This window comes from Zingiber officinale, chromosome 5A, assembly GCF_018446385.1.
Source record: "Zingiber officinale cultivar Zhangliang chromosome 5A, Zo_v1.1, whole genome shotgun sequence".
Classification (NCBI taxonomy): domain Eukaryota; kingdom Viridiplantae; phylum Streptophyta; class Magnoliopsida; order Zingiberales; family Zingiberaceae; genus Zingiber; species Zingiber officinale.
The window spans coordinates 137,617,686-137,632,011 of record NC_055994.1 but is presented as its reverse complement, the minus strand read 5'-3'; the positions used below and the strand labels follow the sequence as shown (position 1 = coordinate 137,632,011).

At 45.9% G+C, this 14,326-nt stretch overlaps 2 protein-coding genes across 2 annotated transcripts; one reads left to right on the top strand and one right to left on the bottom strand.

Annotated features, from left to right (window-relative positions):
• Positions 1-2,406: 2,406 nt before the first annotated feature.
• On the top strand, positions 2,407-4,116 carry LOC121982044 (pentatricopeptide repeat-containing protein At1g09190-like). The gene has a single exon (XM_042534900.1). The coding sequence runs from the start codon at positions 2,566-2,568 to the stop codon at positions 4,042-4,044; it is 1,479 nt and encodes a 492-aa protein (XP_042390834.1). The 5' UTR covers positions 2,407-2,565; the 3' UTR covers positions 4,045-4,116.
• LOC121982043 (beta-D-xylosidase 1-like) lies at positions 4,065-7,599 on the bottom strand. The gene is made up of 6 exons (XM_042534899.1): positions 7,098-7,599; positions 6,134-6,427; positions 5,789-6,053; positions 5,374-5,718; positions 4,876-5,289; positions 4,065-4,801 (listed from the first exon to the last, which is right to left on the bottom strand). Exons 1-6 carry the CDS (start codon positions 7,500-7,502, stop codon positions 4,203-4,205), a joined length of 2,322 nt encoding a protein of 773 aa, XP_042390833.1. The 5' UTR covers positions 7,503-7,599; the 3' UTR covers positions 4,065-4,202.
• Between the last annotated feature and the right edge of the window lie 6,727 nt (positions 7,600-14,326).

Here is a 14,326-nt window from a genome sequence, read left to right as displayed (position 1 = left end):
TGCGCGTGGTCGACCGGACCAGCGGATCTCGGTAAATCTAGGATTAGGTTTACCTTTATATTCTATGTTACTATTATTGTTGTTGGCTAATATAGTATTGCATGAAAGGTCTTAGTGGATCAGGTGATCAGACACTGAGTAGGCAAAGTCCAAACATGTCTGGAGGACCATGTTTGGCAGGTAAGTTGAGGTAAACAACTGGAGGAGCGACAGTGAGGTCAGGTTCCTGAAAGGAATAACCTAAGGTCGTTGATTCAACTGAAGAAACATGAAAGGTTCCCAAGTTGAGATCAAGACAGTATTACTATCTAATATTACTCATGCATAATATATATTACTGTGCTAATCTTTGTGTTGCAGGAATACTTTATTTAATTCCGTGTTACAGGTTCGGCCGGATCGATCGACCGAACATAGGGATCGGTCGACCGAACCAAGTTGACTCAGCACAGGCCAGCTCATCAGCATCAATTAGAAGCAAAAGGAAATAGAGCTGATCAGTCGACCGAACAGAGGGATCGATCGACCGAACCAATCAATATTAATGGTGCAGTAAATGCAGATTAAGGCAAATTTCGACAAACAGGGAAGGAGCATGTTCGGTCGATCGAAAAGCATGATCGGTCGACCGAACCCTTAAAGATCAATAAATGCAAAAGATCGAGACAACGTCAGACTCCAGCCAGGAAGGAAGGAAGCGGGTTCGGTCGACCGAACAGAGGGATCGGTCGATCGAACGCCATTGGCACTTATAAAAAGGAGGCTCGAAGTCTAAGGTTATAAATGACTGACTACTTTTGATTGACTCAAGTGCTCTTCTGCAAGCTGCTCGTGATACAAGCCTTCGTCATCCCTGCAAGCTACTTCATCCGATAGTACCGACCGAGTTTCGACTTTCATCTACTACTGTCGGTATATCTTATTTTATACTGCACTTAATTTCATGTAAGATAGTAGGAGTGTTATTATCTTACATCTTTGTATTTGTACGATCCACTTCTTTCCGAGGATTTTGGAAAGAAGGGTTATAGTGTTTTGCCCATCGGAGCGGTCAAGGACCGCGGGCCTTCGAGTAGGAGTCAAGCTAGGCTCCGAACGAAGTAAACGACTTTGTCTCTTTTCTTATTTCCGCTACACGATTCTGCTTTAAAAGTAAAAGAAGAATTTTAAAACAAGCGATATTCACCTCCCCCCAAATCATCTTTGAAGGTGTTAGGTAACAAACATTTATTATTGTACTTATTTCTGCATCAAGGAAAGTGTAGTGTATTACACTTGTTCTAACTTTTTAATTGTACTCGTTTCCCTCATCCGTTAGTTTCGAAAAAGGATATTAGTGGTTATCCATCAATAAGTTCTCGGGACTTGGGCCTTGGAATGTGAGTCGCCGAAGGCTCCGAATCAAGTAAAATTGTTTGCGTTCTTGTGATTTCTTATTTTTGTCTTTTTCATTGTACATACTTTGTTTTTTAAAAAGAAGAAAAAGATAAGTTTTAAAAACCACGTGATCCCTCTCAATGTGCGTCTCGATCCAACAATTTGATCTCTATTTTGTTATGGCAATCCATAATCCAAATAGTAACCTGGCTATACATGTGGGGTTGGATCTACTGAATTAAATAAGAGATGTTGATATGATCCCTTAAATTGATTTAATTTTCTTTTGCTTTTCGCCTTTCAAGTAAATGCGTATGTTCCTATCTGAAATCGGTGAAGGCGATGAGTTGGAGACGTAGCTCTGCTGCTGACTCGAAGAAGACTTCATGCTGTCATGCAACACAGGGAGCACTAGTGTTAGGCCAGAGAAGGGGTCCCCGATGCTCAAGTCAATGATCGATTTAGGAGAAGAAAGTAGTAGCAACAAACTTTAGCAAAGAGCATGTGCAAATAAGAAGCATGTCATACCTTCGCTTATAGATGAAGACTCCTTTTATAGTGTCACTGTTAGATTATGCACGCATCTCAAAATATTAATACATTTTCCAGAACTTTCCTAAGAAATGATAGGCTATAAAGTTCCTCTGACATATTTTCTTAAACGAGCTCACAAATCTCTGTGATTTGACAGACTAAAAACTTATAAAGGATGATTTACAGGCTGAATATTCAGCTGTCATTTTCGGTACAAATTTCTAAAAGAGTATGATACGATAGATATCTGAGTTTCACTGTAAGCCAACCAATAATCACTTGACTAAGAGATCACCAGCTCAACCTTACAAAATGTCGTTACCAATTTATTCTTCACTCAGCCATTCATGTTGTGGGGGGAGATGCAATGTGTTTGGTCAGTTCTTAGGTCCGATTGGATAGGACAGTAAATCGGATAAATTAGTACTTAGTCTCGAATTTTGTCGATAAGTTTTGAAAAATGATCATTTTGGAGGTTCGGTCGATACTTCATGTTCGACCATGATGTGTAGTCCGCTTGGTCGACATAGCCTGGTCGATGATTCTAGGTTTTTTCTGAGCAATCATTATCATTGTATCAGCGTACATGATGAGACGGATAATTTTGTCTTCGATTACTTATAGTAGCCTCATTATGCACCTCGATTCGTAGGGATGAGCAGCGGCTGCGCCAACAACAGCGCGGCAGAGCGGCGAGTTCTCAGCCTCCTCCACGACCGCGCCGCCCGCGGCCACCTCCCCGCTATCTACGGCCACGTTCTCCGTCACGACCTTCGCGGATCCGACCCCGTAGCCACCCACCTCGTCTCCACCTGCACGGCAGTCCGCCGTCCCTCTTTCGCCCTCCGCCTCTTCCGCCACCACCCTTCCCCCTCCCTATTCCTCTTCTCCGCCACCATCAAGGCACTCTCCCTCTCCCTCGCCTACGCGCCCGACGCCTTCCACCTCTTCGCCCTCCTCCGCTCCCGCTACCTCTCCCCCGACCGACTCACCATCTCGCCCCTCCTCAAGGCCGCCGCGCACATCGCCGACCTCCGCCTCGCTCGCTCCCTCCACGGCTTCGCTTTCCTCTCCGGCTTTGCGTCGCACTTGCCCGTCGCGGTCGGTCTTCTCGAGCTTTACAATTCCTGCGGCCACATGTCCGACGCCCACAAGGTGTTCAACGAGATGCCTCAACGAGATGTCATAGCGTGGAACTTGATGATCAACGGATACTGCAAAAAGGGCGATTGGGAGAGCGCGTTAGGTCTTTTCCGGCGCATGAACGAGAGGAGTGTGGTCACTTGGAACTCGATTATCGCCGGACTCGCCCGCTGCGGACAAGACATTTACACGTTGCAGATCTTCCACGAGATGTGGGAGACTTCCGGCTTCGACCCCGACGACGCGACCGTGGTGGCAGTGCTTCCGGTGTGCGCTCGACTGGGCGAACTCGATCTCGGCATTCGGATCCACCGCTACGCTGAGCGCAAAGGCCTGCTCAACGACGCCCTGCACGTCGCCAACTCCATCATCGACATGTACTGCAAATGCGGTGACTTGGCGAGCGCCAAGGCCTTGTTCGACGAAATGCCGCAGAGGACAGTGGTCTCCTGGAACGCCATGATCGGGGGGATGTCATTCAACGGCCGTGGCCAGGAGGGCCTCGACCTGTTCGACGAAATGCTGAGGCGTAGAGAGAGGCCCAACGGCGGGACCTTCGTCAGCGTGCTCGGCTGCTGTACTCACGAGGGCCGGGTGGAGAGGGGCCAGGAGATTTTTCAGTCGATGGCCTTGGAGCACGGAGTCCGGCCAGGGATGGAGCATTACGGCTGCATGGTGGACCTGCTGGGGAGGAGAGGGAAGGTGGTGGAGGCGTATGGCTTGGTGAGGAGCATGCCTATGAGGGCGAACGCGGCCATTTGGGGCGCGTTACTGAGCGCTTGCCGGAGCTTCGGGGAGCTTGGCATGGCGGAGGTGGCAGTGAAGGAGCTGATAGAGCTGGAGCCTTGGAATTCGGGGAATTACGTCTTGTTGGGTAATCTTTTGTCGGAAATGGGTAAGTGGGAGGAGGCGGAGAAGGTGAGGCTGCTCATGAAGGGGAAGAGCGTGGAGAAATCACCGGGACAGAGCCTTGTCGTCGCAGAGATTTAAATGGGCAATTTGAGCAAAAGTAAGAGAATTTCACTGCTTCGAGATTGAATATGAAACTAGATCAGCAAACAATCTTGCGTTGCCAAGTTCTTATTTCTGCAATCGACATTAATCAATCAACAAGAATTGATAAGCTGGTCCTGCTCAGGGGCAGATCGTCACTTGTACCTCGGCAATGTGTCGGCCTCCAACAAGAAGGTGTGCGTCAACTCACCGATCTCCAAGCTGTGCTCGCCCATGGGAATTCGTCGGATCCCGTAGGCATCCGCCACGGTGAGATGCGTGCATACGTCGAGAACCAGGGCCACACTCACACGGTTCCCAGCGGGCACGTGCACCTTTTCGAACGCCACTAGTTGCCTGGTGGCGGCCGCGTGCCCCGAAGGCGGGCGCCAGTAAACGAGCACCGTGTGAGCGCCGTCGCGATCGCCGGCGTTGGCCACGTCGACGTTGACGGGGACGGCGAGGCCGTCGCACCTGGCGTGGTTGACTCGTACCGCCCGATTGAGGGTGGAGTTGAGCTGCTCGGTTCTGGATCCAACCAGCTGAACCGATAGCTGGGACGGGGCGAGGGCCAGCGTGTGGGTGAATTTGCTGTAGCTCAGGCCGTGGCCGAAGGGGTACACCACTGGCCCGGTGTAGAAGCGGTAGGTCCGTCCCGGGTAACCCGTAGACGGGTCGGGCCTCATGGCCATGTTCGTCATTGGGACTCGGTCAACGTAGGATTGGGGGTACCACGTCACTGGTAGTTTACCGCCTAAGCAGTAACAAAACAATAAATAAGCAGCCAAAATCATTAGCGTTAGCGGCTGAGAGGTTAGTGCTAAATACCGGGATTATACGCGCCAAAAATGACATCGGCGATCGCAGCGCCGCCGGCCTGACCGGGGTAGCCGACCCAGAGGATGGCAGCGATGTTGGGATCGACCTCGGCAAATGATACGTCGACGGGGCTGCCGCTCATGATGACGAGCACGGTGGGGCCTGGTGAGGCCTTGGCTACCGCCGTGACCAGCTCCTGCTGTCGGCCGGGGAGGAGGAGGTCCAAACGGTCCCGCCCCTCGGCCTCAATTGACTGGTCTAGCCCCACGACCAGAACGACGGCGTCGGCATGCCTTGCCGCCTCCACCGCCGCATCGATGGGCTGCTCCCTAGCGCAGGCCACGCCCGTGCATCCCACGGCGTGGACCGTCTTTACATAGCTACTGATTCCTTTCAACGGGCTCGTGTACGCACAAGGGATGCCTATTTCATCAAGCAATCATTAGACACAGTAAGTAATGTTGCGAATTGAGTTCTCTTTTGGTTGCAATAGCTTCTGTTACTTACCGGCGTAGTTTCCTATCATGGTGGTGGTGGCGTCCGAATTCGGGCCGATGACGGCGACGGTGCGTAGGCGGGAGGGCGATAGCGGAAGCGCCCCCGCGCGATTCTTAAGCAGGACAATGGCTTGGCGTGCGGCCTCGAGGGCGAGACTCTGGTGCGCACCGGAGCAGAGATCGCGCGGACCGAGATCACGGAACGGCTGGTTGTCTCCTTCGAACATGCCGAGCCTCATCTGCACGGCCACCGTGTGCGTCACCGCGAAGTCGATGTCTGCCTCGCTCACTTTGCCCTGCCTCAGCGCTCTCTCTGCATACTGCCCCAGAAACCCACCACATTCCAAGTCCATTCCTGAGAACAAACCGTAATATACTTATCCGGCGGCATTTTGTCGAACGCGTAGTGGGCGACCTAAAAATACCGGCTTTAAGCGCGTAGGCGGCGGCGTCTTCGGGTCGGGAGCCGTAGTGTTGCTCGTTGTAGAAGACGCTGACTGAGTCGCAGTCGGAAACGATGTAGCCGTTGAGCCTCCACTGGCCGCGGACGATCCTGCGGAGGTTGGGGTCCGCGCAGCTAGGCACGCCATTGACTTGGTTGTAGGAGCACATAACGCTCGCCACTTTGCCGTCGACCACGCACGCCTTGAAGGGCACATTGTATGTGTCCTCCAGATCCTGCTTGCTCACCTTGATTACAAACCTCCAAATTAGAATCGGGAAAGCCGAAACTGAAGTACCGGATAGAGCTGTTCCAGTTGATGAACTACCTTGGCGTTAAAGTGGAACCGATCGTAGCCGTTCCAGTTATCGAGGTCGTAGGCGGTGTAGTGCTTACAGCAGGCAGCGACCTTGAGGCGGGAGAAGCCGCGGCCGCCGCTGGAGGGCTGTTGCAGGCCGCGGACGTAGGCGACGGCATAACGGGCGGAGACGGCAGGGTCCTCGCCGGGGGTTTCCTGACCGCGGCCCCACCGCGGGTCCCGGTAGATGTTCACATTGGGGCTCCAATACGTGAGCCCTGCGCGCAAGCCGTTGTACAACACCCGCGCCTCATCCGACACCACCTGATACAACAGAAACGATAGACGAAAATTTGTTTACTGCTACTTCCTTCTAAAACATCTGCACTTCCCCATCTGGAATTTTCTTGTCAATTCTTTCCATAAAAAATCAGAAAACGAACAGCTTAGTGTGAGGGAATTCAAACTCTTTGCTAAATATATATATATAAAAATTGAGTTAAAAGAGGAAGAATGCAAGCCGCAACTCTACCCAGCACTTTTAACCTAACCCTGCATGCGCAGTGAAACACCTTTCCACCACTCGAATTCACAAGACTCATTTCCAACATTAACATTTAACCAACATCTACACGTTCCTCCAATCGATGAAGTGGGCGGAGCTACCCAATCGCAGTGTTTTTAAATCTGGACCAGCTGTGGAATCACAGTATGAACATTACACGACAATGCTCCTACCTGTTCGTTTAGATGAAATATAAAATAATCGGCTAAGAGCAGAAAATCAGAATGATTTTGGTAGATCGATTCTCTCTGAGATCTGTTTACTACCAAATTGCTACTGGTTGAATCAGTCATGGGGGTTGTCTCCTTGTCATGGCATTGCTCGCTTGGAGTGCATTCTCTCAGCGAATTCGACTAATCGAAAAGGATGTTCCTCTGGAGAAGGAAAAGAAGCGCAAGAAACAGAACATTTGCCATCGACGGCCCGTACCTTGCCCATGAGCTCCCAGAGGGAGGCATTGAAGGAGGCGGCGGAGGAGATGACCTGGGGAAAGCTGGTGGCGGCAGGGTACTCGCCGCCGAAGTGGACTCCATCTCCGACTTTGGCCACGCCGTGGAGCGCCTCCGACCACCACTGGTAGCTGGGGATGCCGAGCCGCGGCACCCCCGCCGGCCTGCTCACCAGCATCGCCACCTTCTCCGCCACCGTGAGCCGCCCGATCAGGTCGCGAGCCCGCGCCCGGATCGGGAGCCCCGGCTGGCAGAACGGCAGCCCCGCCGCGGGGCTGCCGCGCCCGCAGGCGAAGGCAGCCGATCCGCCACCGACTAGGGCGGACGCGGCGAGGGCGACGGCGAGGAGGAGAGAGGGAAAGAGGGAGGAGGGGGAGATCGCCATCGGAGGAAGCGTGGATGAGGAGTGGCGGTGAAGGCTACTGAGGTGTATACTATAAATAGCGAAGGAGGGCTTGTTGGATGGACGGTGGCGATGTGAGATGCGGCGACGGGAATGGGAGGGAAGAGAGGAGGCATTCCGTTATAGATATACGCCGTTTTAGGTACCCTGCACACTGAGTGCAACATTCATGGACGGCTGAGTGCATGTCCGGATGACGTCATATATTAAAATTTAGAATTTATAGTTTTTATTTTATATATATTTGAATATTTATTTAAAAGGATGTGATGCTTAATTATGATGCATCCAACAATTTCACCTATCAGTAATAATGCTGATTAAATACATAATTATGGAGCTTAGACCCACAGGGCCGAATATTCCACCAATAATAGCGGTGGATGGAGCTATTTACTTCAATGTGAATTAATTAGAGCAAAACGGAGAGAGGATGGGGAAACTGAGAAGGTCAAAACTGAGATCTTTCCTATTCGAGTAGAAAGTTCACAAGTGACTCGAGAGCGTGAGGAACAACAAGAGCCAAAAGGATCGATCGCAGGAGGGACAATAGATCTATATCAAACTCAAAAATTTAGAGAATGTTCAGTGCTATGAGTGCTAGGCAAAATTCTATATCTATTAGTCATCTACGACTAAAGATACCTAAAAGATCTCCTCGTGAGCGAGTTCGTATCGTCGACCAAATTATTTTGTAATTTAGAGACGTCTATTTTGAATCTACAAGCATATTGATACGGCGATAAGGAATAGTTCACTTGAAATGAGACAATTGTCACGGTATAGGTCGAACTCAGGACGATCAATGTCAGAGCTTAAGTAAGGCTCGCCCGCATAACCTGAACGGAAGGTGACTACATCGACCGATCGGATGAATCATTGTCCGATCGATTGACTAGATGAACTAGTGTCCAGTCAACTCAGTTGGTAGAAGCAAGGGCCGAGCGAGTCACCCGTCCGATTCGAGGTATGACATTGCACGTATTAATAATGAACCAATAAAATAATAAAAATATTTAATAAAGGGAAGAGAAAATAAAAGAGAACCTTCTATCTATCATTGAATCCAAAAAAATCAAGACGAAATAGTCTTCTGCCGATGATTAATACTAGTTTCATGAATGTGAGAAGCTAAGATAAAGAAGTCTTCTGTCGGTAATTAATGTCATTAAATAAGGACAGATGGAGGGTCACTGAGAAAGGTATAAAAGAATATGCTAAGTATGAAGAAAGTAACATTGATCTCTGTCTTTATTACTCTCGATTTCTCTTCTTTACTATTGTTTCTAATTTGAGCGTCGAATGACCAATGCTAGAGACTCCTTCTCTGACTTCATCCAATCAATAGAGTCATCACATCTTCAACTTTCCAACTTCACATTTTCAGATAGAATCACGTATAATTTAAGAAGTAGTGCAAGAATCCATCTAAGGTTAACAGAGTACTTCCTAGTCTAACACAGAGTTTTTATATAAAAAACTTCTTAAAACTTGATATGATAATTTATAAGAAATCATCCACAACCAACCTCACTAATAATTGATCTTCCATACATTATAATTATTGATAAAAATACAAATAAAATTAGCTAAAATAAATTACTTTTTACTAGTGACATGATTTAACATCAAGATGCCTCATTTTATTACACTCAATTTTTTTTTTTTTTTTGCATTAATCATCATTAAGGCCCATTATCGTCCCAAACAATGACATTAATTGGAAAATATACTTCTTCTCATTTCTATTTTCCTTTGAAAAAAAATGTAATCATAGCTACCACATCAAATCTACAAGTCCTTTACTCTACTAATTCTCAAAAATAAAAGAAGAAAAAACGAGGCAATAATTTTAGTGAACCAAGCGAGAAAGATAAGAAAAAGGACCATATGTCCCCTATAATATTCTATTATATAATGTCTTTTGGACCTTCCTTAACCACCTATAAGGATAAGGATAGCTTAAATTTCACAACTATATAATATTTTATATATCCATTTTTATTGGCCATCAATCTTTATGTGCGGTCCATTTAGATTATTGATAGGTTGTAAATGAGTCAAGTCGAGTCGAGTTTTGGGGTATTTAAGCTTGTTTGATAAGATAATCAAGTCGAGCCAAGCCAAGCTTAAAATGAACCAAGCTTTTGAAATGAGTGTTCAAGCTTGACTTAGTTTATTTTTTATGAGCTTGAGCTTGAGCTTGTTTGAAGCTTGGCTTGAGCTTGATTCGTTTAGATGTTATCAAGCTTTCAATTCAAGCTTGGCTTAAGCTTGGTTCGAACTTGGCATGAGCTTAGTTCGTTTAGATATTATCAAACTTTCAATTCAAGCTTGTTTGACTGTTTGAAACTTTTAGTTGTTTGATTAGTTATTAAGATTGATAATTTAAATTTATTTATTTATTTTATTTTATTTTATTATTTATTTAACATATTGGAAAAAGTTTTATTAATAAATATGGTTCACGAACGTTGTTCATGAACATTGTTCACGAACGTTGTTCATGAACATTGTTCACGAACGTTGTTCATGAACATTGTTCACGAACGTTAACGAGCTGGACACATATGTGTTCAAACTTGTTTGTTTAGCTTAACGAGCTGTTCAAGCTTGTTTGTTTAATTAATCTTATGTATAATGAACGAACATAAATAAGTTTTTATCAAGCCAAAAATATCAAGTTTGTTCATAAACGCTTGATTCATTTACAACCTTAATTATTGGCATGATATACTTTTTTTAAAACAAATATTAATATTGAGAAAATGACGTGTTGTAAAAAGGACTCATTAGTGTCCAACATGCATGTGAGTGTTGTCTCTTTAATAGTTTCACTTTGTTGATGCCTAATAATTGATTAACTAAAGGCTCTATTTATGAATTATGATGTGTTTTTTTTTTTGTCAAAATATGTATGATTTAATTTTTTTTAAAAATATTTTCTTGAATATACTTTAATTAGTTTTGTTAGATGGCGAATAACTCATGGGACAAAGAAACAATGTTGCGTGAAACATCCACATCGGTACTAGCCGTGAATATTCCTTTATTGTTTAAACATAAATGTTATGTTAATTTTGTATGTTAATCTTAAAGTAGTTCGTCTATATGATAAATCTAAAACACAATCTATGCACGTTCAGAAATCAATAAATTTAGTTTAACTCCATTTGAACCGAGTGCCAGATGCAAAGCCATAGGTTGTCCTTCCAAAGCACACTGTTCTTTCAGTAATCTTCTTGCCCAACTGCATATCATAGCCATTTTGGAAGAGTGAGATTACCTTTACTCCCGATTGTCAACTAGAGAAAGTGATCGAGTATATTCACCTCGATCGAGTTCATTTGCGATGATGTCTACATCGATAGGATTGATCGATCTTCACGGCAGCTAATTCTTTCTCCCCACGAGAAGATTATATTTCGCCCAAAAGGGCAAGAACAAATTCGGCAGCATGGAAACAGAACTCCCATGCACAGGTATATATATACCTCAGCATCCTCCAGATTTCTTGATCTTGATCTTGAATACGAGGGTACCTCACAAATTCTTTAACTTGTGTGTTCGGTGAGCGTAAAAACTGCGAATGCAAGACAATCAAGGCAAACGATTTGAAATTCTCCGTCGGATTAAGATTGATTCATCGCGAGAGTGAAAGAATCGTATCCAAGAAGAAGCTTTTTCTAATTCAAAATAAGTTTTAAAGTCATTGATCTCGTCAGGAAGTTGAGTTAGATAGGGTATCGGTGATGATGGTAAGAACGTTGACGAAGAGAAGAATCTAGGGCTGGGGGAGAGGATCACCAATATTACCCATGATCCTGCAAGCACAACCAACCAAGCATCCGAAGCGTTAGAGCGAGAACTAGGAAAAAGGTCTCTGATGCAGGCCTTCTGACACTCAAGTTAGAAGAGAAACCGAGCAAAAAAAAAAAAAGATAAAGAACAATAAATGTGTACGCGTAAGTAAAACTATTATCTAGCGTGTACCTAACAAACGGAAAGAACCTCCCTTTTTATACCGTCTCTTATAGTCTCTGCAATCTCAAGGGGTGTTGGGTGAAAAAAATATACGACGGACTTCTATTTGGTAGAGGAAGGTTCTACGATTTGTATATGGTAAAGTATTGAAATATTCCTTGACGAATATCTGCTATTTTCTAACAAGTTGTTGCGTTTCTCTGACAGCTACGGGTGTAATCGAGCCGAGCAAGCCGAACTTTTGAATGTTTGAGTTTAACTCGTTTATAATCGAGTTAAGCTCAGACTTTATTTAACGAATATATTCATGACTCACAAGCTTATTTGAAATTTTATTAAGCCTAAACAAGTTTAATAAATATAAATTATAAATTTAAATATTCATTAAAAACTAAATTATATATTTATGAAAAATTATAATATTCTTATAAAAATTTATAATTTTATTCTAATAAATAAATTTAATATATTTGTCTATATGTTTCATAAATAGAGTATAAAATCTATAAATTAAATATCAAAACTATTATTTTTTATTTAAAAGTTGATTCATCAACTTAACGAACATGTTCACGAGCTAACGAACCGAATATTATGAAACTTGAACTTAGTTTGTTTATCTTAATGAGTCTCATTAAACGAGCTCAAGTGAGTTTTTATCGAATTAAGTTTCGAATAGCTCATGAGCAGTTTAGTTCATTTACACCTCTACTGACAATGTAGTCTTTCAGGAGGTTCGATCGACTGAGAGGTCGACCGAGAACAAGGCTGGGATAGTGTTGTTAGATATTTTTATATACGAGTATATGGATCTTTGGTGTTGAGATCCAACATTTGGGCCTGATTAGTCATCTCGACGATGATTGATAACTCTAACTGGTGGAGTTTGGTATGATGATGTGGACCTTATCCCTTTCGATTATCGAAGTACCCTTTGGATAAGAGGCATACCCTTCTTGGTATCGTTGTTACCGACCTAATCTCGTCGGTTGTCGAGTTATCCTTTCGGACATCGACACAACCCTTTTGGGTAAACTTATCCAATCCCTAAGGACAAGGCCCCACCCATGTGTTTACGGTTCATTAGCAATCGTCTCCCAATATACAACGACTTACATCTCGAAATAGGAGCACTATCCGAGATGAGAAGATGGAAGACGCTGGACGACTCACCATCGTGACACTCACTGAGGAGAAGATGGAGATGCTCGTTCAAGCCTGAGCAGCAAAAATGATTGAGCAACAACAACAACAAATGCTAGCTGATCGACTAGCGTCGCAGCCTGCAACATCGACAGCCGATAGGCGAGCGGGGCAAGAAGACCGAGCGGAGCAACTCTTCGTATGGGGACAGAACCGAAGGTCGATTGACACACAGGGGGAAGCGCCGCCCGCACTGATCCCCTTCCATCTAACTTTATTCCAGACCCCCTCGGAGATAGCCCAAGGGCATAAGGAGCGGAGATTATCTTCAGACGATGCTCCCGTTCGGGATGCACGGAAAGGCAAAGTGCCTCGAAACAACACGTCTCCCAAATGGTTCAACAGGAAGTTCTCAGAGAAGATCTTACAAGACCCTCTGTCCCGACACTACACCTCGTTGGGGATTGGGACGTACAACGGGTCGACTGACCCAGATGATCATCTGGATCGGTTCGATAACGAAGCCACGCTGCACCAATACACAGACGGAGTGAAGTGTCATGTCTTCCTCATGACTCTCTCTAGATCGGCGCATCGCTAGTTCAAAAGACTGCCGGACAGCTCTATACAAAGTTTCAAGGATTTTTGAGCCGCGTTCCAGCATCACTTCGCCAGTAGTCGACGCTACCAGAAGACAAGTGTCAACCTCTTTGACTTGAAGCAGGGGGCCCAAGGAAGCGCTCCGAGTGTACATTTAGCGCTTCAATCAAGTGTCCATGGACATCCCCTCGGTCTCATCCGAGACGATGATGAATGCCTTCACCTAGGGGCTCGTCGAGGGAGATTTTTTCCGATCACTCATCAGGAAGCCGCTCAGGGACTTCGATCACATGCTCAAGAAAGCCAACGAGTATATCAATGTAGAAGAAGCCCAGGCGGCCAGAAGAAAGGAGGCGCCGACTGAGCATATGACACCGACCGAACGTCGACCGTCAAACAGCCATCAGCCACCCAAGGGGGCGAGGGTTGAAGGAGCACGACCGCACCAGGAGACCAGGGCACATGTCGTACAGCATGTGCGTCCGGTCGGCCTAAGGTGTCGAAGGGCAATGTATGGACTTTTATGTTTTGTTCATTCCACCAGTCGGCGACACACAACATACGAGACTGTCGAGGATTGATACCAATCGTCAGCCGACCGACCCCAAGAGGATATCGTCGCTGATCTCTCTCGCCCGATCGACGACACATGCATCGATCGATCGAGCGGCGAGAGGAAGAAAGAAGGGAGCCAGAGCGCCATCAACAACATCAGCGAAATAGGTCATCCGCTCGGGAAGAAGAAAATAGAAACAATGCTTCCCGAGGAGAGATAGACATAATTGCCGGGGGGTCGACCGACAGCGACTCCAACCAGGCAACGAAGTTTTGCCGATCGACCAACAAAGGTTAGCTATCTCGCTGGGAGAAGAGTCGTTGAGGAGGACCTAGACAACCAACTTCATGGTGGTAGACATACCATCGGCCTACAACGTCATCTTGGGATGACCAACCCTCAATGAGTTCTGGGCAGTGGTGTCAACTTATTGTCAGAAGATAAAATTCCCAGTGGACGATCAAATGGGCGAGGTCAAACACGACCAATTGGTCACTCGGCGCTGCTATGTGGAGATGGTCAA